Here is a 26,570-nt window from a genome sequence, read left to right on the forward strand (position 1 = left end):
GGGAATAGATAATTGTCAAAAGAAGTAAAAATGATTGTGACAAGAATGTGCTCCTACCTACTTGGCTATATAAAAGTGAGACTTGGATATATCCAGAGAATAATAAAAGTGAGTTTTATACGATGGAAGTGAGGTATTTTGGGAGTGATAAACTAAAAGAAATTGGATTAAGAATGAATGCAGGGATGTTATTTAGCCAGTTTTTTCCAGGCACCCCTCCACTTGGCTTTTAATAACATATGGTAGGCAGTGTGCTTAAAAGGGGGCAATGACCTTGACCACCCAATTGTGCCTGGTAATACCAGCTCAGAAGTTTCAGGATTTAAGATGGATTGGGACCCTTCCCTGGAGAGCTGAAAGGATGACACTGCGGGAAGCTAACTCTGAGCATATTGGTTCTGCTGCCTCCACTTCCCATGGCTTGGCTTGCTCTGCCCCTTGCCTACTTAGGAAAAGGTGGTTATCTATATTAGATAATATCCTTCAGATGATGAAAAAATGTAGTCTGGATGTAAAAGTAAGAGAGAATGAATGAGAATGGGATTAGAAAAGAACTACCGTATTTTCTGGCGTATAAGACGACTTTCTAAACCCTGAAAATCTTCTCAAAAGTCGGGGGTCGTCTTATACGCCCAGTCGTCTTATACGCCGGAAAATACGGGTATTCTATTTTATTCCTTTACACATGTGGTTTGGCATATTAATCATCAAGTTTTCTCTCCCCCCCTCTCTCTCGCTCAAACTCTATATTTTAACTGGAAAAGTTGGGGGTCGTCTTATACGCCCACTCGTCTTATACGCCGAAAATAAAAATATGGTATATGAAGAAAGAGTGAATAGATGGATGGATGGATGGATGGATGGATGGAAGGAAGGAAGGAAGGAAGGAAGGAAGGAAGGAAGGAAGGGAGGTAGGGAGGTAGGGAGGTAGGTAGGGAGGCACATGAAAGTCATGGCTAGATGGTGTTGATGACATTCTGAAAAAGAGCTGAGAAGTTTAAAGACGAAAGGAAATCAGTGAGGCAGGTGAAAAAAAGATGGTCTTCAATGAAAAGAATTGTATGGAAATACATAGTGCCCCATGTTGTTGTAAACCAGATTTTTTTGCTTGCCTGTCTTTAATTCCTGTGGTTCAGTACTTCTCATTCTTTGTCAGTATTTACTATTTTGCATAACAAGGACTACCTTAAAAAGAAATAGCAGGATGCGTATATAGGCATACAAGTATTGAATGAGGGCCTTACTTGGATGCTGATGGAGGCCTTTTCTAAGTGGAGCGTTTTAATTGAAGATACTCAAGCCTGAAACAGTTATTTTGCAAGGAAACATGTGTTCCATTGCGTTCAGTTACATTTTAATGACCCCCGTTAACTTCATTCTTTCTTTCGAACTGGATGTAGCACTCAATGCTATTGCCCTTCTGTAGGAGCAAAGGCATGATGAGAAAACCTCAGTTCTCTTGTGCCTAACCTACACCTGTGAGTAATACAGTGCTGAAATCTCTCCTCTAATTCCCCATTATTTTCCTCCTTTGCAAAAAAAGGTTCTGTTTTTATGACCTCCTTCTCAGGGTAGAATGAACTTGCGGTTGTTTAGCGAAGCCTGACGGCTATTTTCTGTTCCTCATTTGCCTGCCAAGCTGCAGATTCCCAGGATGCCCTTGCTTCCTGGTGTGAAGAAACACCATAGAGGTGTTTCCTCTTGAGATCGTCCATCTGGATTTAACTGAAGTGTGGGAAATTGCTAAAGCTGCAAATCATTGGGGAAAAACAAATATCATACAGTGGAAAAAAAGAACTCTTATATTAACCTTCTCTTTGATGACCTCATCACTATATTGTGTAAAAATTTCACACCTTCCCGCCTCTTCCCATAATTTCAACTATTTTTTTTTCCTCATCGCACCAAATAAAACAATACCAATCTGATCTTTGATTGCCAGGTGCTTGCTCTTTTTCCTGCTTCTGGCTCTGCATTCTCCGTTGGGCTTCAACTCAACTCCGCAAAACTTAACTGTGTCTGTTTTGCCCTATATTCCTTTCTGTGTTCTAAAAGCCAGGAACAAGATGCCCACTGAAGGCTTCATATCATTCTATTACCGGAAGTTAGCATAAGAATAATTCCCCATGCCAGTAGGAAGACACACACATATATATCTAGAAAACCTATGGTTTGTGTCAACTTCCCAACTGTCTAGAAACTTACATGATGGATGGGGAAAAAAAATCAAGTTAAAAGGATAGTAGAGGCGGGAAGATGAAATTGTTACTTAATCCAGTTAGAAACATTCTTGTTTCCTTTGGTTTGTCTATGTGCTTTCCATGAAAATAATGGAAAGTGGCAAGGGTCAGATGAATTGGAGTTTCCAATAGCAATCCGATTTCCACATTTTGAGAAATCAATGCTCTCAGACTGTGATGACAAAAAGTGGCACATACAAGTAGTTCTCAATTTACAACAGTTCATTTAGTGACTGTTCGAAGTTGCAACATTACTGAAAAAAAGTGATTTATGACCGTTTTTCACACTTACAACCATTGCAGGATCCCCACGGTCACGTGATCAAAATTCAGAAGCTTGGCAACTGGCTCATATTGATGACAGTTGCAGTGTCCCAGGTGATCAGCTTTTACGGACCTTCTGACCAGCAAAGCCAATGGAGAAACCAGATTCACTTAACAACCGTGTCACTAACTTAACAGCTGTAGTGATTCATTTATCAAACGTGGCAAGAAAAAGTTGTAAAATGGGGCAAAACTCCCTTAACAAATGTTTCACTTAGCAACAGAAATGTTGGTCTCAATTGTGGTCGTACGTTAAGGACTACCTGTATTCATCGGTCCTCTCTGTCATGTGCAAGTAAGACTTTAAACACGGAGAGACACACAAACATACATGTTACAATTTGTATTATGAGCCTATAGCAGTTAACTTCATTACAAAACTGGGTCATTGTTAAAAAGGTTCTCGGTAGCCCAACTATGATTCCATAAGCACCCTCAGCCTAGCAGTTTGCTGAGGAAGGTTGCTGCAGTTAAGATTGGAAAAGAAAATGGCATAGCAAATAATAATCTGTTATTTTTCAAGACACACCTGAAAAAAAAAAAAAAAAAAAAGAACTCAGGAAGCGGCTTTGCAGATTTTCTAATTGACAGAGTGGAAATCTGCCCAAACCATGAAAACAAAATAGTGATTACCCTACTTTCCAGACGATGGAAAGAGACATCTTAGATATTTCATGTTGACGTTGCTGAGATAATTTTATATGTTTGGAAGGTCATAAAGGAAATAATTACTATTAGGCTGGTGCAGTGTCTGGAAGCTGAAAGAAGTGTTTTTGGAGTATTAAAGGGACACATTGCTTTACTTTTTGAAACCAGAAAGAGCCCTAAATGGAGAAATATTTATTTATTTTATTTATTTATTTTACAAAATTTATATGCCGCCCTTCTCCCCATGGGACTCAGGGCGGCTCACAGCATGTTAAAACAATATACAGAATTACCCCTTCTAAAAACCAATTAAAATCCAAATATTAGTGGCTGTGGCTATTTAAAATCATTAAAAATTGTCCCTATTTAAAATTCACCCTAGGTCAGGCCCGCTTGTTNGGAGGCCCGCTCTGTGGGAGCGTACCGGTCTGTGGGAGGGAATCTGCGGCAGAAGGCGGTCTCGGAGGTAACCAGGACCGATGCCATGGAGCGCTTTAAAGGTGGTGACTAGCACCTTAAAGCGTACCCGGAAGGCCACTGGCAACCAGTGCAGCTCGCGCAGCAGCGGCGTTACATGGGAGCGACGTGTCGCTCCCAATACCGCCCGCGCGGCCGCATTCTGGACCAGCTGGAGCCTCCGGATGCTCCCCATAGGGAGCCCCATGTAAAGAGCGTTACAGTAGTCCAGGCAAGAGGTGACGAGGGCCTGAGTGACTGTGCGCAAAGCGTCCCGGTCCAGAAAGGGGCGCAACTGGTAAATCAGGCGCACCTGATAAAACGCCCCCCTGGTCACGGCCGACAGATGATCTTCCAGTGTCAGCCCTGTTAACAATCCAGTTAACTGGATTGTTGTGTACAGGCATGAGCAATAAACCAGTTTTATTGGAGCTTAACATGTAGTCCTGTTACTTTGTGCTTGACAACTAAGGACTACTTTAGTGAGGGTGTGCCTTGATAGTGGACCATTGTACTCAGGATATTCTTTAAAAAGACCAAAAGCAAAAATGACTAAGCCCTGTAAAAGATAAATTTATAGATCACCTTTCTGTTGCATCCATTTAGTTTGCAAATAGAGAGCTACCTGAAACACAATTCCAGATGTGCGGCGTACGTAACAGCCTGCATTTAGCACATCTCTTTGTTTAAAACGGTGTCCTTCGTTCTATAATCTGTGCGCCCTCACGTAGGACTTGGCCCAGTTGACCATAACAGCAGGAGGAGAAGACCTCATTCCCCAATAAAAGAGAAGATACTCTATTGTAGGATGGGATCTTTCTCCCAGAAGAGGCTGCCTTGGTGTCTCTTTCCCTCCTGCAATTTTCTTCTCCCAAGGAAAGCACAACCCTTCTTTTACGTTGTGAGTGTTTCTTTTTTCTTCTGATAACGAAGAGAAAGGATTCACCCATCATTATTAGCGATTCTATCTTGGAGAAAAAGCTTGTCGGTGGAATAACAAAGGCCCAAGAACCATTCCATCTCTTGCTCTATCCACGGAAGGATCCCCATCTCACAGAAAATGAAAAATCACCCAATTAACTTTCTTTTTTAAGTCACTTCTCTCCCCCCCCCCCCCCCNGGTAACCAGGACCGATGCCATGGAGCGCTTTAAAGGTGGTGACTAGCACCTTAAAGCGTACCCGGAAGGCCACTGGCAACCAGTGCAGCTCGCGCAGCAGCGGCGTTACATGGGAGCGACGTGTCGCTCCCAACACCGCCCGCGCGGCCGCATTCTGGACCAGCTGGAGCCTCCGGATGCTCCCCATAGGGAGCCCCATTTAATTTTTAGAACTGAATCTCTTTTAAAAGCAGAGACATCTGAACCCTTTTTATATCCTTTACATTATCAGATGCTTTGGTAGAATAAGGCAACCCAAATGGTTTGTGTGAAGGCCACACTCAGATTCCTATTCATTTGTTGAAAGCATTGCTATCCTTTTGCAGCTAGTGAAAATAAAATATTCATTATATTCAAGGTTACCTAGAATGGCCATTTTGACCACTTTACGCATTCTTGAGCGAAAATGTGACATTAAGAAAAGGGGACAAACGAGGACAGAGCTTTGCATAGCACTCATGTATGTGTATGTGAATTTGTTTCTTCTGTGTAATTTTGGCAAGAATACCAAAAAGTGTATGAGATTTCAGTGTTCTTCTTAGATCTACATAGGATTGTTGGGGGGAAAAGGGAGAGGAGGATGCATTTTGAGTCTGGATACAAATAAAAGTTTGATTGGTTTTAAAAACTGGGGGAGAGGCACTTACAACTTTGCATGTTCTTTTTCCTGCACAATAGCAGGCACATATTTCATCAGACATGAGCTGGAGTACATGTAATCATTGGGATCATCCAGAAATAGAGTTTCAAACTGAGCTGCTCTCTTTTTTTGCTGGGCATATAATAGGTATATAGTAGACTTGATTTGCTTGATTTTACAACATTGTGATGTCAACATGATCAGGAATAGACTTTCTGGGGGCCAAGGAAAGGCACTGATGGATGCTGGCATAAGATTTGAATTGGACTATCTGTAGCTTCCTGGCACTGTCATTCAACACTGTGTTTTGTTAGCTCCATGCTTTCAGATGGAATGAAAAGGAGCTTCAACCTAGTAACTTCTTCTCCACCGGAGAACTTAATGGAGTTGTGGAGACCAAAGGCATGCCCAGCCCTTCAAGCTAGTTCAGACAAGAAACCAAAACCATGACTACTAACACTACCTTTATTTAAGGTTATCATAACAAAATATTGCAAATCTGAACACATTTCTCCTCTTTCCTGCCTTTACTTTCCAGAGAACTTGGAAGATGCTTTCACCGCTACCATTCCTTCTGTGGATCCAGATGTCTCTTATCTGACTGTTGCCCTATCTGACTGTTGCCCTAGCTATCACTCAAGGATATTCCCACAGATCAGGGGCGGGGAACTATGGCCCCTGCTGGCTCAGGAATTCTGGGAATTGAAGTCCACAAGTCATAAAGGGGCCATAGTTCCCCACCTCTGCCGTAGACCATTACAGGGCAAACAAAAAACAAACAAACAAAAAATTCACCTGAGTACAGCCAGGAACATTTTTACTCTAGTATGGCAGAAAGTTGCGGGACTCATTCTCCCACAAAAAAAAACCTCCAAAAACCTGCCAAAACAGGAATTTCAGGAATTATTATTTTTTTAACTAACAAATTCTGCAGGCCCCCAAAAAATTGAGAATTCCTGTTCTGCACTAATGAATCAAAGATCCTGAACAAAGCAGGGAGACGGATCCAGGCAAATCATTTTTCCACAATTTGGATAGCTGATCCCTGTGTACGTGTGGCTTAATGTGCTACACTGGAGTATAAGAAATGGTTTTGATTGGGTTTGTTATTATTATTCAATCGTGATGTCCCATCTGCTGTGCATCAGGTTAATACTACCCATAATACACTGCGCTCTTTTCCTTGAGAATATAGGAACTGCCTGACTGGGTCAGGCCAAGGCCCTTCTCGCTTCATATCCTGTGCTAAATAGAGGCATTCAGGAAGCTCAGGAGTTCTTATTCATGGAAGGAGGCAGAGGGAATGGTTTTGAAGGACTGGAAGAAGAGTTACTATTAAAGCAAACATCAGATAAAAGGCCCTAAATCTGGGGCAAGAATATAACGAGTAAATGTCTCAAAAAGGCCCTCCCCCTGGAGGTTAAAGGAATTTGATACAGATATTGGGGGATTGATTGATAGATTATAAAGTATAATAGAAATAGATAGGTATTTTTCTTTTTTGTGTGTGTCTTGTCTTTGTTTTTTGTTCTTTGTTCTTTTTTTTTCTCTTTTCTTTTCTGAACTAATATTTTTTTTATTAGAAATGATAGCTATTTTGTAATGGAAGAAGAATAAGAAAAAAGAAGAAATGATACTAATAAATGTTTACTGAATATTTTAAGGAAAAAGGTAATGAGAGACACCTGAAGTGTTAAATATGTATTTAGATTAGAAATATGGAATATAGTAACTGAAATAGTAAAGCTTAATACAGGATTTGGATTTATGGATCTATTTAGATGAAAGGTTATTGAGGATTGTTATGATTGATTTAGTTGTATTGAAATGTATTAACTTGAATATAATATGTTACTAGAGGGAAAAGAGAGGGGATTTTTAATGATTTAATCTGAACTTTATGAGTATGATTTTGTTTGTGGACAATTGATTGCCCTGCCACCAAGTTGATTCTTAAGCACTTGTTGGTAAAATGAAAAAACTAATAAAACTTGTTTAAAAAAAAAAAAGGCCCTCCCTGGTTCACATGAAGATAAAGGAGATGGGGAGAAGCACATGCAGACTTGCAAGATTCTGTTACTATAGCTTTACAATAAAAGTAGTCCTGACCTTCATGCATTGGTTCCCTAATCTGATCTACCCTGAAAGGCTGACATGGAAGCAGCATTACTATTAGGTCTTAATAGTAGTGCTCTGTCTTTCAGGGAGGAGGCAGTAATCCAAATTTGTTGTAGAAAGTCCTTCTCGAAACAAGTCAAATCAGCTTTAGCTCTTAAGGGGTCACCTTGCAGATTCCAATAGCCAGCATCAACCTTAATGTCTACAAGTTGGTCAGACAAAATATCGACTGTGCTACTTTGGCATCTCTGTGTTGAAGATGGCATCGTCATTTATGGCATGTTTCTTTCCTTGTTTGGAAAATTAGATGTTTGTTGCTGAAGAAAATGTGGATTTTCGGATACATGTGGAAAATCAGACACGAGCACGAGACGATGTCAGCAGGAAGCAGCTCAGACTTTATCAGCTCTACAGCCGAACCAGTGGGAAGCATATCCAGGTGCTGGGAAGGCGGATCAGTGCCAAAGGAGAAGATGGAGACAAATATGGTAAGAGAATTTACTTCTATCTGCTGTTCTTGGGTGTGCCTAAGCTGAAATCAGGAATTCTGGGAGTTGAAAGTCCACGAGTCATAAAAGAGCCAAGGTTGCCTACCCTTGGCCTAAGGGATGGAGGTGATTCATCGGCTTCCCTGATTGGTCAAACTTGAATAAAATAAGCCAAGACAATGGACACAGAGTGAACCAGTACCAAAAAGAAAAGACCATTAGCTTGTTAAATATGAGGCAAATTACAAAAAAATAAAAGAAAATGATTTTGCCTTATTTGTTGTTTAAATGGTCTAGGAAATCACAATAATTGTTAGTGTACTTTTCACTATATTTCTTAGTTGTCAGTTTTTTTTTATTACTGTAATTCCTTTCTAAGGGGAATTGTCTTTCCTTTTGTAAAAAAAAGTCCTCATGATAATACTATGGGGTAAATGACAGTAAACTTGATTGAAAGTCTTCTAGGGAACTTTGTAGCTAACTAAAGGGGGTTAAACAAAGGATCAGCTTTTGAAAAACAACCATCTAATCTGGAAGTACCTCTTCCACGATTGTTCTGAGTAGATTGCACTACTTGTTTCAACCTACCTAAATTTGGGGTGAATGGGAAAATAACAACTTGCTGGTCATTATCTTTGAACTTCCCAGATTCTCCATTGGAGCAGTGTGTCCTCAAAACTTCTAACATGGGCAAATGGTATGGTAGAAGTAGTTCATAGTGGAAGTCCATGTATTATTCATGATTGGTTGTGGAAAAATGGAGAGAAAAAAAGAGAGACCAGATGCATCCCTTTAGTTTCAGTGGGATAAATATGGAGATGAATAAAATAGAGTAATGTTTATTTTGAGGTCTTGCCGGATCCTTCAGTTATGAATATATTTTCAACTCAGAAAATTAGAACTAAAGAAAGTTAACCTATCCTTCCTGTTCTACAGGTAGTCCTTGACTTACAAATACAGTTGAGCCCGGAATACTGTTTGGAAGTTGTTGCAATCATAAAGTAGGATCACTATACGACCTGGCTTGATTTTACAACCATTTTATGATGGTTGTTAAGTGAGTCACCTTGGTTGCCACCGTGGTGGAAAACAAAAAAAAAGTTGCAAATTGTGATAATGAATCTGTAGGATCCTGCAACAGGCCATAAATACAAGCTGGTTGCCAAGAGCCCAAAAATTCAGCCATGTGACCACAGGGGTGTGTGTAGTCATAATTTTGAGGATGGATCATAAGTAGCTTTTTTGCAATCCATCACAACTTCAAACGGTCGTTAAGTGACTAATTGTTAAGCAAGGACTACCTGTATTGCTTCCTAACTTTGGCAACTTCCAGATAAGTGGACCAACTTCCAAGCTTGTTGCCCAATGTTGCCCACTGCTCTCAGCTGAGTGATGTGCATCAAGGCACTGAAGGAGTTCTGTTTAGTAAAAGAGGTGTCTTGTGAGATTGCACACAAAGCCATTTTTCTGCTGCATAATAATTACTACGGCATCACAGATGGAAGATAGATTTAGGACCCAACTATATTTTGCATTATACAAATATATATGTGTGTATGGCAGGGATGGGCAATCTGCATCCAATGCCTTTGTTTTATAGTCCAGTCCCTAAGATTATCTCGTTGAGATATGATAGCATAGTACAATTTTAGGGTAGTACAATTTTAGTTTAAATAGACAAGAAGATAATACGGGGTTAGGGTTAGGGTTAGGTACATAATACTTCACTAGGTCATTTATAAACCCATTGGCTGCATTGGTACAACATGTTAAACTTGGTTACCTTTTATCCTCAAGTTCAAGGGTTTTTCTGTCATTCTGCATTTTATCAAAAAGGATCTGAAAATTCTGGCCTGTTTCTCCAGCTGATCCTGCAGCTCTCAACGTTCAGGAGATTTTTTAGAAAATGTAGATTCACTATGGAGGGTTGCTCATTCTTAGTGTTTGGAAGAAGAATGAACAAATGAGAAAAGACTGAGGGCTTATGTTTGCTATGCTAGCAAAACATTTATTTATTTATGTAGCATATGGCTTACCATGTCAGGGAAATCTACACATGCTACACAATTCGGTCCTGACAGCCTAGATTGCTAACTCATTCTGTTCAGTGTCTGTGCGTCTGTACTTGGTGCACTGTACAGTTCGTGTGTGTGTGTGTGTGTGTGTGTGTGTTTGTGTGAACTAGCTTTGCACCATTTAACTAGTGGTGCTTGGGTTGCTGGCTCTTCCAGGCTCTTTCATTGATCTCGCCTTGCCTTGCCTCATGTCACAATGTCTCACATCCGGCCAGGACCAGTGTTGGGTTTCATTCTCCGCACACATGAATGGAACTAGTTTTTTTTCTCCTATTGAAGTGGTACCTATTTATCTACTCACAACATTGCATGCTTTCAAACTGCTAGGTGGGCAGGAACTAGGGATTGAGTGACGGGAGCTCACTCCATTTCATGGAACCGGGCTCGAACCGCTGGACTGCAGACCATTTCTGGCCAGCAGTTCAAGTGTCATTAAGCCACTGTGCCACCGTGTCCCCTAGCAAAACATTTAAAATTGTCTACTTGGATGCTATTCAAACTAAAATTGGGGTAGGTCTGCCTACTGTTTGGATTTCAGTTTAGGGGCTGGTAGAGAACATGGTTAGGGCTTGGGCTGACGTAAAGGGTGCTGATTTTTAACTGGGGCCAAAATTGATATTCAAAAATGCATGCCTCCATACACAAGTATTTGTCACATTTAAAAAAAATGGAACTGACATATTTCAAGTATGGTAGGTTGAAGGAGTAAAACAGGTGGAGGATTTATTTTACTGTGGTCCTTTACATTGAAAAAAAAAGTGTTTATAACTATTGTGAGAATTTGCTCTGTCTGATCGGTGATCCCGGCAGTTGAGTAACTCCAACGTTTTAAAAAAATATGCTACACTTAAATGCTTAGGGTTTACTTGGAAGCATAAAAAAATAATTTGCCGTCAGACAGACATGAAACATTCTTGTAGTACATTTGATTCTGAACTCTAAACAGAAAACATTACAACAATACATTGAACTGAGTGGTGTACTCATTTTGACAGATGACTTTTAAACTAGGATCCATTCAATTGGATATTAATCAGGCTATGTCTAGACTGATAATGTGAATGATTCTCCAAATATTTCATATTGGTGGGATGCTGAGTGTTCCTAAAGTGCTTTTAGATCATGGAGAATGGAGAGGAGGGGATTATGTCTGGACAGGTTACTTAAAAAGTAGCTGCCTATTCATCAACTAGATTTAAATCTTGCAATTCTGTACAATGCTTTTTCCCCTTGACTATAACAGTGTGAAGTGGTTGACTAATTCTCTTGCACACACTGACTTTTAAAAAAGGAAAAGGGTGGGAAATGGAAGGTAAAGATTCACATTACATGGTATCTCACACTGATGGGATAGATAGGAGAGGCAGCCGTATGTAAGCTGAAACACTGGATTTTCAGCACACAAAAGCAAGAGGACATTCTATACTGTTTGTTCTCCCTTTGTGTGCAGTTCATTTACAGGGCTGGTCTTGCTTGGGGTAGAAAAAAAAAGGCTTTATTTGTGTTTCATGGCTGGGAGATTCTATTTCAAAGTATGGGACTTCACTGTTATGTTGAAAGGTAATGTTAATGTTTCCTGTGTGCCAGGTAGCATTGTGTTATGCGCAGTTGAACTCTAGATCTGAATGGCTTCCTGAGAGCCAAAAGAAGGGGCAAATGATAAATTATAGAGAGGTGACATTCACATAATATAGGACAGGATGCAGCGGTGAAATTGATTGATTTGGAATTCTGGATAATGAGTTTGATCAGATCCAAGCTGTAGCTGAGGAGGGAGCACATGGTTTGCATGCAGGAGATCTCGGGTTTACTCTCAGCATATCTGGTTACAATAAACAGTACTGAAGTTGAGTTGCTGGATGGTGGGTTTTGCTGTTATGTGGAATAAAATATATAATTTCCTAGCTCTTAGGATTTCCCCCCCCTATCTTGCTGGGGAATAGCAGAATTTTTAATTCATCTTTTTGGAGCATTAGTCCAAGACACCTATGGGGATTCTCAGTCATCCAGGTCATGGTTGTCCCAAAGGTGCTTTTTTTCAAGAGGCAACTGGATGTTGTTTTTTCCTTGAAGATGTTTCGCTTCTCACCCAAGAAGCTTCTTCAGCTCAAGAAGCTGAAGAAGCTTCTTGGATGAGAAGCAAAACCTCTTTCAGGAAAAAAACAAAGTCTAGTTACCTTTTGAAAAAGTACTTTTGGGATTAATTCAAGACATTCTACTACCTCTAGATAGTAGCTGTCAGATGGATTTCAGCTATCAACTCCGATTGCAATGGATTTCAGCTATCAACTCCGATCAACCTAAGATACCAGATTAGAGAAAGATGATCTAACAGCAGCTAGTGGACAACGAAGCCACAATACAGAAGTCAGGATTCCTTTTTTCTTCTCTTGGAAATACTGGAATGGATCATAAATTGATAATCATCTCTAATAGAAAGAATTGTTGTGAGTTCCTAGTCCATTTTCTTTTGAGGAAAGATAATTCCTATGCATACTATTTATGCCTCTTTTCTGACAGACACATTCTGAAGATAGCTAGGTGTGTACAAAAATTGTATATCCCGATGTATGTTAGAACACATTAATAATCCAATGGTTAAGAATAACACTGAAGAAGAATAGCATACGCACAGTTCTGGAAAAATGAGAATATACCATCAGAGGAAGAAGTGATAAGAAAAATCCTGGACTGTGCTGAGATGGATAAATTAACAAAAGAGATAAAAGAAAAGGAAGACACAGAGTACTATCTAATATGGAACAAGTGGTATGACTGGTTGGAGACTAGAAGTAATAGAGGAGAATAAATGTGGAAAGGTCAAAAGTGGAAAATGTGTGTATAATAATGTATAGTAATAATAATATGTATTATTCTTAGTATGAAGTATAGTATGAAGGAAGAAAAATGCAAATAAGAAACAACGGGGCAACAAGGACAACTATTATAAAGAAGAATAAGGGGGAAAAATGTAAATAATAGAAGATTACCGTTACGAAATCGCTGTTAAAAAAAAGGAAGGAGTATATACTGTGTGTGTATTTGTGTTATGTTTTTTTTTGTTGGTTTAAAAAAAAAAAGAATAACACTGAAGAAATGAATGGCATTCAATTGCATTAGAGCCAGAAGAATCTGGTGTCTGTATCAGATATTGACCTGATTGACTTGCGATGGCTTTCTGAGTCCTGGTTACAGCGTTTCTGCTTGTCAAATTGAAAGCTTATTTGCTTTTTATAACCTTGCATCATACTCAGTTTTAACTTCTGGATTTTTGTTTAATAATCCTACCATCAAGCAGTTATTTTATATTTTTGATTGTTTTCCAATTTTCTCATAAGTACTACTTATGCTGATTGTTGCTACATTTATTTTTGTTCTTATTTGTCCAGCATTTCATTTTTACCATTTGGAATGCTAACCTCTCCTCTTTTTAGTTCTTAGGAGGTGATCTTTTCCCTCCCTCCAGAAAAATGTAGTGTACCCTCAACACTGCAAACTTTCTACTAAAATATATATATTGCAACTTGCAAAGCTATTGTACAGTAACTTTATATTTTTGTAGTATTTGTTCCGCGAGGAGATTCCTCTAATGCTCCATAACTATTTTTTTTTGTTTTGCGAGACAAATTGTTTCCTGAAACTTCCCATTTCTGGGTTTATGGGACAAAAGTAGATTTCAAAAGCTGAGTTATATGCTCAGCAGGCTGTGGTTGGTTTGATAGAATCACGACAGGCTGCAGGTGGGGTGTTGCATGTGTTAATGCTCCCCCAGGAACATGATTCTGCTGATGCTGTGATTTTATATTGTGAGGCTAATCTCTGTGTTAAAAAAAGTAATTTAAGTAGGGGTTGCAATGAGAAAGGAAAAGTTCTGCTAGTAAGTTTCTTCAACCATGCATGCAAATAAGATTAGGTAAAGCTTTCTAAATCCTTCTATATAATGGAAATATTTCTCAACATATAAAGTTGCCTTGTAGTGAGCCAGTCCATTAGTTCATGTAACCCAGCAGCATCCTCAGTGACTAGCAGTAGCCCCTGAAGACTGGGATGGGCGACATTTTGGAGTGTGGGTAGAAAGACAGAGGGGCTGCAGTGAATAGCTGGTAACGTCATATCCACATTTAAGTGGGCAATGCCTGGTTTTTCAAGGTAGGTTTTGGAAGCTGGTGTTGATTTTCTTTATTATTTTAGACGTGTAAAGGAAGTCTGAGGGATTATACCTTCTGCTTTTCCGAGGTGTGTGTGGGTGGAATGCAGAAAACGGTATTGTTATGAATTGGTCGGTGCGCGATCGTGGGAGGCTCAAATAGTCATAAAAAAGAGGTTCCTAGGGATGTTATGGACTGAGTCAAGGCGTAAAATGGAAATAAAGTCCGAGCTCTTTCTTGTAGACCAGCGGTTCTCAACCTATGGGTCGCGACCCCATTTAGGGTCGATCGATCATTTCACGGGGGTCGCCAAGCAAGGCTGTCCGCCATTTTTTTCCCCTTTTCCGGTGGGTGCCTTACCTCCCTTGAGCTGGGCCAGCTGGTGGTCGGCCTGCTCCGTCTCTGCCGCTTGCCAGCTACGCCTCGGCCGGTGCAGGGGGCGGAACCACACATGCGTGGCGCTCCCGGGCAGGGAAAGTCCTCGACTTACGACCAGTTGGGTAGTCCTCGACTTACGACCGGTTTAGTCCTCGACTTACGACTGGTTTAGTCCTCGACTTACAACCGGTTGGGGGTCGCGGCATTAAAAAGGAGAGAACCACTGTTGTAGACTGTTACCATGGTTTGAATAAGGCTTAACGTTTTAGAAGGCCTGTCGTGACTGAGCAATCTTGACCATGGAGCCTATTTGTGAGATTCATCCATATCCTGGAAGGAAGACCATCAAGATGTCCTCCTCCATGTTTGCCAGGTTAGAAAGGAGTAAGGGATATAAAAGGAAGGGACAGTCGATTAGTTCTTTCTCCTATTTATAATGCCTAAAATACTTTTAAAAAAAAGGAAAGGAAAGGAAAGGAAATCCCCATGCGGAAGAGATCAACACGTGAAGGTAATACCGAGCCTAAGAGACTGGTTAGCTAAGGACAAGCATCCTTTTTTGCAAGCATCAGTTCAATGAAAACTATTTGGAAATTAGTACTTATTCCTAAGAGTTAGCTGTCCGCAAGTAGTCTGACGGTTCTGGATCACCAAACAACTCTCTCTCTCTCTTTCTCTCTCTGAACTGCGACTATAATTTATTTAGTGGAACCAAGGGATGGCAATTTATTTAGTGGAACCAAGGGATGGCAATTTTCTCTTTCAAGCCAAATATTTCTGCTTGTGCTCCTCTTCCCTTCAGAGTCTCAGTAGGACAAAGTAACTTTTAAAAGACCTTCTATCTCTCCCCCCCCATCCCCGCCTCTCTTTACCCTACCCTACATCTTCACAACCATTTATTTTCATAAAGTAAGCCTGGGGGCAGTGATGACCTCAACATAATAATGATCACTCATGGTGGCAGCTGTGCTTTTACAGAGGGGACCCTAAACTGAACAAGGAGAAGCAGGGAAGCTTGCATTTGGGCCAGGGTTCTCCCTGTGACCATCCTCACCGCCATTCTCTCTGAGCACATTTCAGTGGTGTGGGTGTGTTTGGCAGGATTTTTCCTTGAAACTGGCTACAAAGAGGTTGGGAAGGAATAACTGGGCAGCAGCAGGAATTAGAAGCAGGGGTGAACAAGGCCGGCTGCTCCATTGAACCACAAAGAGCCAAGCAAGCAGGACCTCCCAGGATTCTCTGGGTTAGGGGAAAGGACTCAATTACCATCACCTTGGATCCTGTTCTGAAAGGTTCAGCAACCATTTAAAATATGCCGTAATCATCTTATTTGAAACATCTGTGCTCTTAGGAGTTCATTCTTTATTTAATTTGGTTTGTTTTGCATTTTTGCAGATATTTTCAAGAAACTGGTGGTGGTGGTGGGGGGGGAGAGAGGGGGGGAAGGAGCACTTTCCTAGAAGAATTCTATTTTGAACATTGGCTTTTAGCCCATTGATGTTGAACGGTAATGTTTTTGTCCCCCAGATGCAATGACACATATCTAAGAAATGGGCCAGCCTGAGAGCCATTTCACATACGATGAGAGGAGGCCAAGATAGGTTTTTAAAGAGGCAGACACATCGCAAAACAGAGATTGCCAGCTGGCTTGTCATATGCATCTATGTCTTTAAAAATGGGTTGGGCTCCTGCCTGGATTACATTTGTTTTATCAGGCATTACATGTGCACAGTAAGAATGCAACATGTGAAGGAGCTCCCACCTGCCTCTCAAAATCGTCCCAGGTCACTGTGACATGTTTTTTGTACAATACATGTGGATGTTGTTTAGTGAAACTATTAGTGGCAGCGCTAAAGTGAATTATGAGATCTTCAGATTGCCTAATTTTAGGGGCCAGCTTTGAAAAGAGGAATTGGATGCATGTGTCAGTCCCAGGAGGCATGTTGTGGCAGTGAGCCAAACAGGGAGGTGGGAGGTGCCAAGTCCTACATGCAGCTTTGTTGCTGCAGCTGAGCCTAAAAACAAGCTTGATATGGTTTGACAGGCACTTTCCGTCTATCTTAGCGTGCTCATCAAAACATGAGATATCCCCAAATGAGAGATTGTTTCTTTCTGTCCTTTTATTGCCCACTGCACTTGTGGCGTGTGTGGAGAAGAGAGAAACTTTTATCAATTCCATCCGCCCCTGTTGAATCAAAGGCAGATGTATTTTCTGATCCTTGTCTCTCATAAAATCACAAGTCCTTCTGTTGTCTTTGGGAATTGTTTTCTTCAAATATTACCAAGAGTTGCTAGAATTGTCATTCCTATATATTCAACTTCCTTCTCCCCATAGTATAGCTAAACTGTAGTTGCATATAATACATTACACAGCAATGCATCTTCTTCGAGTGTGCTAGGATGCTAATGTTTTAAAGAAATGAAGTGACATTTCTCGGATTTTTATTACAGTGTTCATAGAAATGTGCGATTCTGGGATGTTGTCCTAACATAAGCAGAGGGGCACTCATGTTCACCAGATATTTACTTATTCTAGTGGATATTATTTTGCTCTTTATTAGGTTTATAGAATAACCAAACCAAAAAAAATCATTTATTTATTTTCGGTCATATTGCCTTATGGCCTGAATAGAGTATTACGTCTTACTAAAGCAGTGGTTCTCAACCTTCCTAATGCCGCGACCCTTTAATACAGTTCCTCATGTTGTGGTGACCCCCAACCCCCCATCCAGCTTGTCCCGGTGCCCGTCCGAGCCGCCTGGGGGGCAGCAGGAGGAAGAAGGGGAGGAGGAAGAGGAGGGAAAGGAGATAGAGGAGCGGTGTCTCGGTTCCTAAGACCATCGGAAATATGTGTTTTCAGATGGTCTTAGGCGCCCCCTGTGAAAGGGTCATTCGACCCTCAAAGGGGTCCCGACCCACAGGTTGAGAACCACTGTATTAAAGTAACTGGTTAAGACTTGTGCTGCAGACCCTCCACGAGTCACCAATAACTTTCTGGATGCAGTTCAAGGTGAAAATTTTAACTTAGGGAGTCAAAGATGGCTTGACTTCTAAGTACCTACAGGATTGTCCTATTTGTCCTAGAATTGGCCTGTTTTTGGTACATGTATTTAAGAGGTGTGAAGGAAGCAGGGACTTGCAGACCATGCTTTTCTTTCACTGTTCTTATTTTAACAAATAGCCTTTTCTTTGAGGCTAAGCTAGTGCCCACTCTGATGGCTCTCTTGAATTTAGTAAAAACTGAGTTGTTTCACAAAATGTTAGGGAATGAATGAATGAATGGGCAAACTCTTTTGTATCAAGAGGTGGTTTTTTTTGTTTTTTTTTTGTTTTTGGTGCCTTCAAGTCAATCTTGACTCCTGGTGACTGCCTGGACAAAGTGTAACTCCAGAACTATCCATTTACCATCATTCTTGATGAGAAATCACATTACCTCTGGCCTTCAAATCAGGGGAGGACAAGTTATTTTACGATAACTAAATAAAGCATCCATTTTATGGAGTTGTTTTCAGCAATAAAAAAAAATGATGATCTGGTGAATATCTGTGATTGGGTAGAATGCAGGAAAATATACCCCTATATTAATTTGTGAGAAAATTGGAAGAGTTGGTTGTTACCCAGCTAGGGTAGGTAGTTGTCCTTGACTGATTGGCTGAACTCAAAAAGGCAGAATCAGATTTGGTCAGTCACTTGGATGGAAGGCCACTAGGAAATCCCAGGGGATTGGGCTAGACTGGGAAATTAAAAAAAAAACCCAACTCAGAAAAAGGCACTTCTGTGTCGTTGCCAAGAAAGCTACATGGATGTGTTTTTAAAGTCACCAGGAGTTGAGTTCAACTTGAAGGAGACTTTATTTTTATGATGTTGCTGGCATACAGGTCAGTCATATTTCTTATGGCATCCTCTCCCTTCTGTTCAGTTTTGTGTTTGTCTTGCAACTTGCCAAATTTCTCCCCAAAGACAGACCGATTGCTCTACGAAATCCTGATCTGTTATTTTTGTATAATATATTTAGCAGAGGGGTTGCCAAAATATACCTATCATTTTAAATCAGACTTCCCCAATCTGCAGCTACTCTACTTATTTTAGAACGACAAGTCCCAGAATTCCAACACCGGCTTTGAATTCTGGAAGTTGTATTTCTAAGGTATATGGAGGTTGCGAGATTCAGTAGTTTTAACGAGCTCACTCAGCCCTGAAGTTAAGAAAAATAGGGCTCCAAATGTTTTAAGGATAATTACGTCTTTTTCAGGAGGGGGCGTGATGGCTGAGCGGTTAAAGACGCTGAGCTTGTCAGCTGGAAAACTGACAGCCTGGGTTTGAGACCCAAGGTGCACAAAGGGGTGAGCTCCTGTCACTTGCCCCAGCACCTGCCAATCTAGCAATTCGAAAGGATGCAAATGCGAGTAGATAAATAGGTACCACTTCGGTGGGAAGGTAGCAGCGTTCATGTGCCTCAGTGCATAGTCCTGCTGGCCACATGACTACGGAAGCATCTTTGGACAACGCTGGCTCCCTCAGCTAAGAAATGGAGATGAGCACCGCCCCCTAAAGTCGGACACAACTGGACAGGGGAAACATTTACCTTTTAGTCTTTTTCATTCACTATTTTCATATGTCTCTGTCTCTGTCTATAATGCTCTGTGTTGATTTAAGAGTCCCCTTCAGAACTGTAAGCTAAAAATAAAATAAAATAGGACCCCGTCTGTGATTCATTTAAGCGGAAGTGAGACAACGGAGCCAATGGCAGTTCTAGTTGAGATAGTCAATACAAATATTGTTAATGTAATGATTGATCTTGCAAGGAGCTTTTGTAACAATGTGAAATCCTATCCCCTGAAGACTAGTCAATATAATGTTGCGGTACCTTACTGGGGGCTCAGTCATTTCTTTGCAGCGTCATCCCAGCTGCTTTTCTGAAAGCTGCTAGGACAGCTCTGAAAGCTGTCAGAAGCTTCCACGAATGCAGTTATAAATTTTGTTATGGTAGTGTGTTTCCCTTACTGTAGTGTTTACTTCATTGTCGCATAATAGATGGGGACTTGACCTTTACTGAATCCATCACGTGAAGGTGGCGGAGGCTTAAATCTCCTCCAATCCTTCTCCATATGTACAGAGTCATAAAAGACAACAACACATCAATTGGTGCCAGCACAGGCTTTTTTCCTTTCCAAATCTGTGTACGTGTGGCTGGAGAAGAAGAGTGCTCGAGATTGTTTTTTTTGCTAGTGGCAACCACAAACAGAATTTGCGTCGTCCCCTAAAATGAGACATCCTACTTTGGCCATGTCAGGCAGGGGAATTCACTGTGGAGAAAAGCAATTATGTTTGGAAGAGTTAGCGGTAAAAGGAAACCATGCCGCCAAAAAACACAGTGGTTGGACACCATCAAGCTGACACCGGCCAGAGCCTAGAAAAACTCAAAGAAGTGCAAGATCGGAAGACGTGGAGACACCTGGCCCATAGAATTGCCAAGACTTGGATATGGCTGAACGGATAACATCATCATCTAAAACTAGAGTGGAACAAATCAGAAAGTCACTGTATATTAGAGCCGTGGTGGCTCAGTGGTTAGAATGCAGTATTGCAGGCTAATTCTGTTGACAGCCAAGAGTTCGATCCTGACCTGCTCAAGGTTGACTCAGCCTTCCATCCTTCCAAGGCCGGTAAAATGAGGACTCAGATTGTTGGGAGGGGCAATATGCTGATTCTGTAAACCACTTAGAGAGGGCTGTCAAGCACTGTGAAGTGGTATATAAGTGCTATTGCTATTGTACAAATAGTATCTATGAAAATTTAAGTCATCCATTATCATAGCTTTCCCAATTTTTCCACAAATAGCTACTTTGTACAAAACTAATACTCACCTGGCAGTGATAGTCACTACAGCTGGATTAGCAATACTCATTTCAAGTGTGGAAATGTACCAGGAGTCTATTTTCTTCACAGGATGCAATGCTATCACCCAGTTGTGGAGGCTAAAAAAAAAAAAAAAAGGCCTTTGCATTCTCTTCCAATGAAGCTTTTTGGACCTGTAATTCATACACTTCACATTTTATCAGAAAGTGAAACCTCAGGATGAATTTGCAAGTTTTCAGGTTACTTTTCTAGGATTGTCAAGGAAAGTGAAAAGTGTTTCTAGGAGAGGGGTGAAATTTCATGGGAGTGGTGAGTGTGGCAACTTGCCCACTTTAGGTCATGGGTTGGAATAATTTGTCTTTTGAGGAACATTTGTAGTTTAGCTGCAACAGGAAATAATGTGGTCGCTTATTCAGCATTGAATGCTGAATCAGAAAAAAACATAATGCTCTTGAGGGGCACAGCTGCCATGAAACTGCCGTGGTATCTGATTTAATACAACATTAATAGAATTTATAAAGCTTTTAGAAGACCACTCTTTATTTGGGTAGATGTTTAACCATAGCTGATAAACAACCCACGACTTGGGTGTATGCATTCATTTTGGGGTTACTAATTTCAGAGTTAAGAATCTTAGTCTAGCAGCTATTCAGTTGCCTATATGGTTACTTGGAAGTAGTCCTACTGACCTAAATGCAATTAACCTAAGATTTGTTGTGTTTAGGACTATTGTCTGAATGTTTGCAAAAATGTTAGTGAAGTTGAGAGCCCTAGAAACAGTGATTTAAAAAAAAATAATGAAATAATGTAGGCTGTGGTCCTAAAAATAATCCAGCTGTTTGGGCAAAAAAGGTACTTAATTCTGAGTAAATTCATCAAGAATTTTATGACTTTATGAGGCTAATAGTATGAGGCTAACGTTCTGTGTGCCATCACTTAACAGTAAATCACATTAACACTGTATGTTGCAATGGGAGCAACTTTTTGTTCAAGGTAAACATGGATTAAACTAACCTCTTTTTGAATAAGTACCTGAACTAGAATGTAGTTAACTCTCACTCTTTCTTAAAATTCTGTAACGGTGTTTCCTGGATAAAAAGGAACAGAAAATACATGTATTGGTAGAGAAATGTTCAAAAAAAATATCCTTCAAAAATGTATACATTGGACTAACTTGTAAGGAATAAACAACCATGTAGCAGAAAAATGTCTTCAGAATGTATACATATTTTTTAAGCTGGCTGTTTGGAAATTGCAATGAGAAAGCGGGGTGGAATGAAAAATGAGCAATTCAGAGAAACTAAATTTGACAGATTTGGCCACCCCTACTTCAGAGTAGAAAGTAATAGGATTGGAATGCTTGGCTGCAATCCTATGCATATTTATTTGGGAGGAAATCTCACAGAAACCTGGAGACTTTCCCCCCTTAATAAAGATTCATAAGACTGAGTTATGTATACTTTTTACTATTGTGCTCTTAAGTCTGAATCTTTTAACTTTTCTTGGTATTGCATTTTCTAGACTATCCTTGTGGTCTAAGAAGATTTGAACTTATCAGTGTCCTGCCTTTATTATTTTTGCAAATAACTCAAGGTCACGAACATATCCAACACACCTTCCACCTCCTAGTTTCCCCACAGCAACCTGGAAAGTGAGTTGGACTGAAAGAGAATGACTGAATAAGTGAATAAGAGATTGACTGAAGAAGAAAATTCCTTATTTTGATGAGGATAGAACACCTGGAAATACTTTGTATTATCTTCTGTGCATAATCTACCTTCTATTCTTTTTGGATCATACTGTAGCTGACATAGAGCAATGGGGTGCCATCAAGCTGGGTTTCTTTCCTGCACAAGCTATTATACCTATATTTTTGATGCTCAAATGTAAGGTTTTATAAGCCACTATGCAAGCCAATCCTAATTTGGGGGGGAGAGGATAGATGGGGGCTCCTGGGTTGCAGAATTAATTAGAGTGCACCTGTTTTTCCTAATTGCGCTATTGAAATCTGTCAAAATTTAATAATATTAATTTGATATTAGTTTCTATAAAAGGTGTTTGAGAAATTTAAACTGGGAATATAGTTACTCAGTGTAAATTGTTATTTTTTTCCTTCCTAATTTAGGGAAGAATCTGTTATGCTTCGCTTTTATTTCAGAGCTCATTGGAGTATGATCTCCAGGTTTTTATGCAGTATATATATTATGAGTAAGGACTAATTAACACTAGGGAAATTAATTTACTAATGGGGTATAATGAGGCTATGAAAGACAATCTAAAAGCCTGACTGAATTGTTTTCAGCAATCTTTTTCTCTAGAATATCTTGAAACTGTAGCCTGACCACCTTCTCTACAAAGTTCCCTAGAAATTGGAGATTGATCAGAAATTATCTAGTACCAATGATTGCTTCTTGTATAGGAGGCAGAGCACCACTTTCTTCAGGGCTGATGGAACCATCTCCTCTCTCAAGGATGACTTCACCACCATTTGGACCCAACCACATCATTTTTCAGGAGGCATTGAGTAGCCAGGAGGGACAAGGGTCAATAAACAGTGCTGAGGTCCATGTCTGCTTCCTCAAGACTTAAACTCAAACGCCTTCAGATAACTAAGCCAGACTAAAGACTGTCCGTTAGTCACCTCAACAGGACGTGCACAGCTAGAATCCAACACAGAGTAGATCTGAGCAATTTTATGCATTAGATTTCTAGAATAATCTTCAGAAGGTCTTGCAGATGTTCCTCTGATCTTTCCTTCTCTAACTGGGTCACCTTGAACAGGCTGCTGGCTGGTGTTCTGCAGGTACAGTAAGAGTGGATAAATAATCCTATTTTGCTGCTCTTATAGTCATATCGTAGTCCATAATATAGGGTCTTAGATGTGTTCAGTCTGACTTGATCCTCTCAGAGTCTCCTGGGATCCAGGAATAGCAAGAGGCCACACTGATATAATCTGATCCAAAGCCATTATTGTCCCATCATTCAAAGGAGTACTAAGGTCTCAGTTGACTCTCAGCAAATTCCCCAAGCTCTCTCTGAAAATCCAGTTGGATCCCTTAAGTGCCAGGGGTTGAGCAACTGAATAGCTCCTACTGCCCGCAGCGGGAAAAAGCATCAGAGAGATCCAAAGCCATCAGATAAGAGTCTGACCATGACGTGAAACAGATATTAACATTTGACTAATTTACATCACATTGCCCCTTTATCTGAGATAATGTACCGATTAAGCGTGTGACCCTTGATGTGTGTTGGGCCCTTGATGACTTCAGCAAAATCCATGGTTGCCATGAATTTCTCAGCCACTGCAGCCCACACATTGGAAGAATTGTAGCTCCCAGCACCATCATTCTAGGACGGGTAAGCAACCTTGGCTCTTTTATGATTCGTGGACTTCAACTCCTAGAATTCCTGAGCCAGCATGGCTGGCTCAGGAATTCTGGGAGTTGAAGTCCACGAGTCATAAAAGAGCCAAGTTTTCCTACCCCTGTCCTAGGATATTCCACCACAGGATTTTGTAGCATGAATAAAGAAGCATATTTGTGTGACTGTCTCTAGTCTGTTTCTGACAAGATTGATATGATCGTGGTCTTATCCTTTAAATGCTCATCTTATAGAGCACAGGATATATTACAGTGGTGGCGAACCTATGGCACGCGTGCCAGAGGTGGCACTCAGAGACCCCTGTCTGTGGGCACATGTGCCGTGCCCTGGAGATGGCAAGGGACTGGCCCCCGCCACCCTGGCCCCGCCCACCCAGTCTGCCATGACCACCGCGGCCACGCCTACCTGGCACCCGGTGATAAATAAGTGGATTTTGGGTTGCAGTTTGGGCACTGGGTCTCTAAAAGGTTCGCCATCACTGATATATTATATTGTTTTATCATTTTCCTTTATACTTGATGGTTTTATTCTTTGTTTTAACTCTAATCATCTTATAGGTGGTCAACCCTATAAATGGAAATTATCTATTCATCTTTCCAGGACTTTTCCCTCATTTCTTTTTGGAAGGTGCTTGTATTTTTGTCTTTGCTCTACTCACTTCCAGAACCTGGCCTTTGGAATGTCAAGTGACATTGAATTTGGTCCCTGGATGCCCAAAGTTGACGATCGATTTATAGTTGTTCTAGCCCAGGGGTGTCAAACTGCCGGCCCGTGGGCCGGACACGTCACGATGAAACTGCGCCCACCCCATTGCCGGCAATGGGGGAAAAGCTCCGATACGTCGTGCGACGTCACGTGACATCGCGAGTTTGACTGAAATGTTGTAAATAAATTGTAGAAAGGGGCTTGGGACTCTGTCATTCCATCCATCAGTCTGTCAGCAAGATGACTCTCCAAAATAGGATGGAACAAGACCCAATTTGTGGTGGAAAGAAAAATCCAACAAAACTAAGATTTTTTGGTGGTGATGGTGGTGAGAAAATCCTCCAATGCATTGCTATAGAAGAGGTAGCTGTGCGGTACCTTGAAATGCTGTGGCTGCTTTATTCTTAAGGACTCCCTTTTTCCTCCCCCCCCCCCCGGTTGCATGAATCAGGGCAAAGCTGCTGTGAAGAGGCTGCAAAGAATTCCAGAATGTTTTCTTTGCTGCATTAATGCATGATTAAAGTGTCTAGGTTGGATATGTGGCATTGAAGCATGCCTCTTTATTTTTAAATGCACGGCCCCCTTGCTATTGCTATTACTACTACTACATTGGCTACTCATGTCTCATTCATAGCGCCTTTTCTGCTTTTGTTTTTGTTTAATTTCTGTTCAGTCGTGTCCAGTTTTTGGAGACTGCCTGGACAAGTCCCTGCAGTTTTTTTGGCAAGGTTTTTCAGAAGTGGTTTGCCATCGCCTCCTTGCTAGGGCTCAGAGAGTGGGACTAGCCTAAGGTCCCCTACTGGCTTTGTGCCTGAGGCAGGTCTAGGACGCACAATCCCGTTTCTAGCCTAGTGCCTTAACTACTACACCAAACTGGTTCTTACCTTTTCTGTAATTCCAATATTGCAAATGGCATATTAAGAGAACGGTTTGTCTGAAAGTTATTTGAAATATTTATGGCTGTGACAAGCTGTACTGATATATCTCTATATCAGTGTTCTAGGTGAAGAAGCCAGAGTACAGGTAGTCCTCAAGTTATGACCATTCCTTTAGCCACCATTCAAAGTTACAGTGGTGCTGAAAAAAGGTGACTTTTGACTGGTCCTTGCACTTGCGACTGTCTCAACGTCCCCACGGTCACATGACCGAAATTAGGACGTTTGGCAGGTGATATGTATTTGCAACAGTTACAAGGCCCCAGGGCCATGTGATTGTGACTCTCCGAAAAGCAAAGTCAATGGGGATAGATGGATTTGCTTAACAACTGTGGCAAAAAGTCATAAAATTGAGCTTAACACACTTAACTAGCACATTGCTTGATGATGGAAATTCCAGTCCCAATTGTGGCCATCATTCGAGAACTACCTGTAGGGCAACACAGTCCTGATTATATTATAATTCAGATTGTCATTGGATTATGACAGAAAGAATTATACAGAAACAAACAAAAGCAGTTGAACTGCTGAAGGAGACAATTAGACTAATCCAGTGTAGAACTCTATATTTCTGAGGGAGAAAAAACAATACTTGCTACTGGAAGATCTTTATAAGAGTATTTTAAAAGCTGGTCTGTTTTCTTTAATGTTTAATCTAAAGGGGCCTTCTTTGGCCATGACATTAGTGGAAAATGGTTTCCCTTCAATATTTGAAAAAAATAAAAAGAAAATAACTTAGAGTGCAATCCTAGAATCTAAGGGGTTTTAGCATTTAGTAAAAGTAGAAGGAGGTTTCATATATAGAAAAAGTATCTGTCAACCAAACTCTTTCCATACAGATTAATTTTCTGGTGATAGGCTTGTTCTTTATATCTGCAAACCCATAGCACTTTCCTGGAAGTAAGTCACATGGGCTACATGCATTTTACTTTGAAGTGTACTTTTATTTAGGCTAAACAGATCCAACTTTCTCAGCTGTTTTCATAAGATTTTTTAAAAGAAACATTTTCGTCTGT

General features: G+C 40.6%; 1 protein-coding gene across 1 annotated transcript in view; it reads left to right on the top strand.

Annotated features, from left to right (window-relative positions):
• Positions 1-26,570, top strand: part of FGF18 (fibroblast growth factor 18) — a 138,557-nt gene that overhangs the window by 64,498 nt on the left and 47,489 nt on the right. The window contains 1 exon segment of the mRNA XM_015815976.2: positions 7,893-8,073. Within this exon segment, the coding sequence (XP_015671462.2) occupies positions 7,893-8,073 (181 nt within the window).

The sequence above is a fragment of the Protobothrops mucrosquamatus genome, unplaced genomic scaffold, assembly GCF_001527695.2.
Source record: "Protobothrops mucrosquamatus isolate PMUCROS unplaced genomic scaffold, P.Mucros_1.0 scaffold391, whole genome shotgun sequence".
Lineage (NCBI taxonomy): Eukaryota > Metazoa > Chordata > Lepidosauria > Squamata > Viperidae > Protobothrops > Protobothrops mucrosquamatus.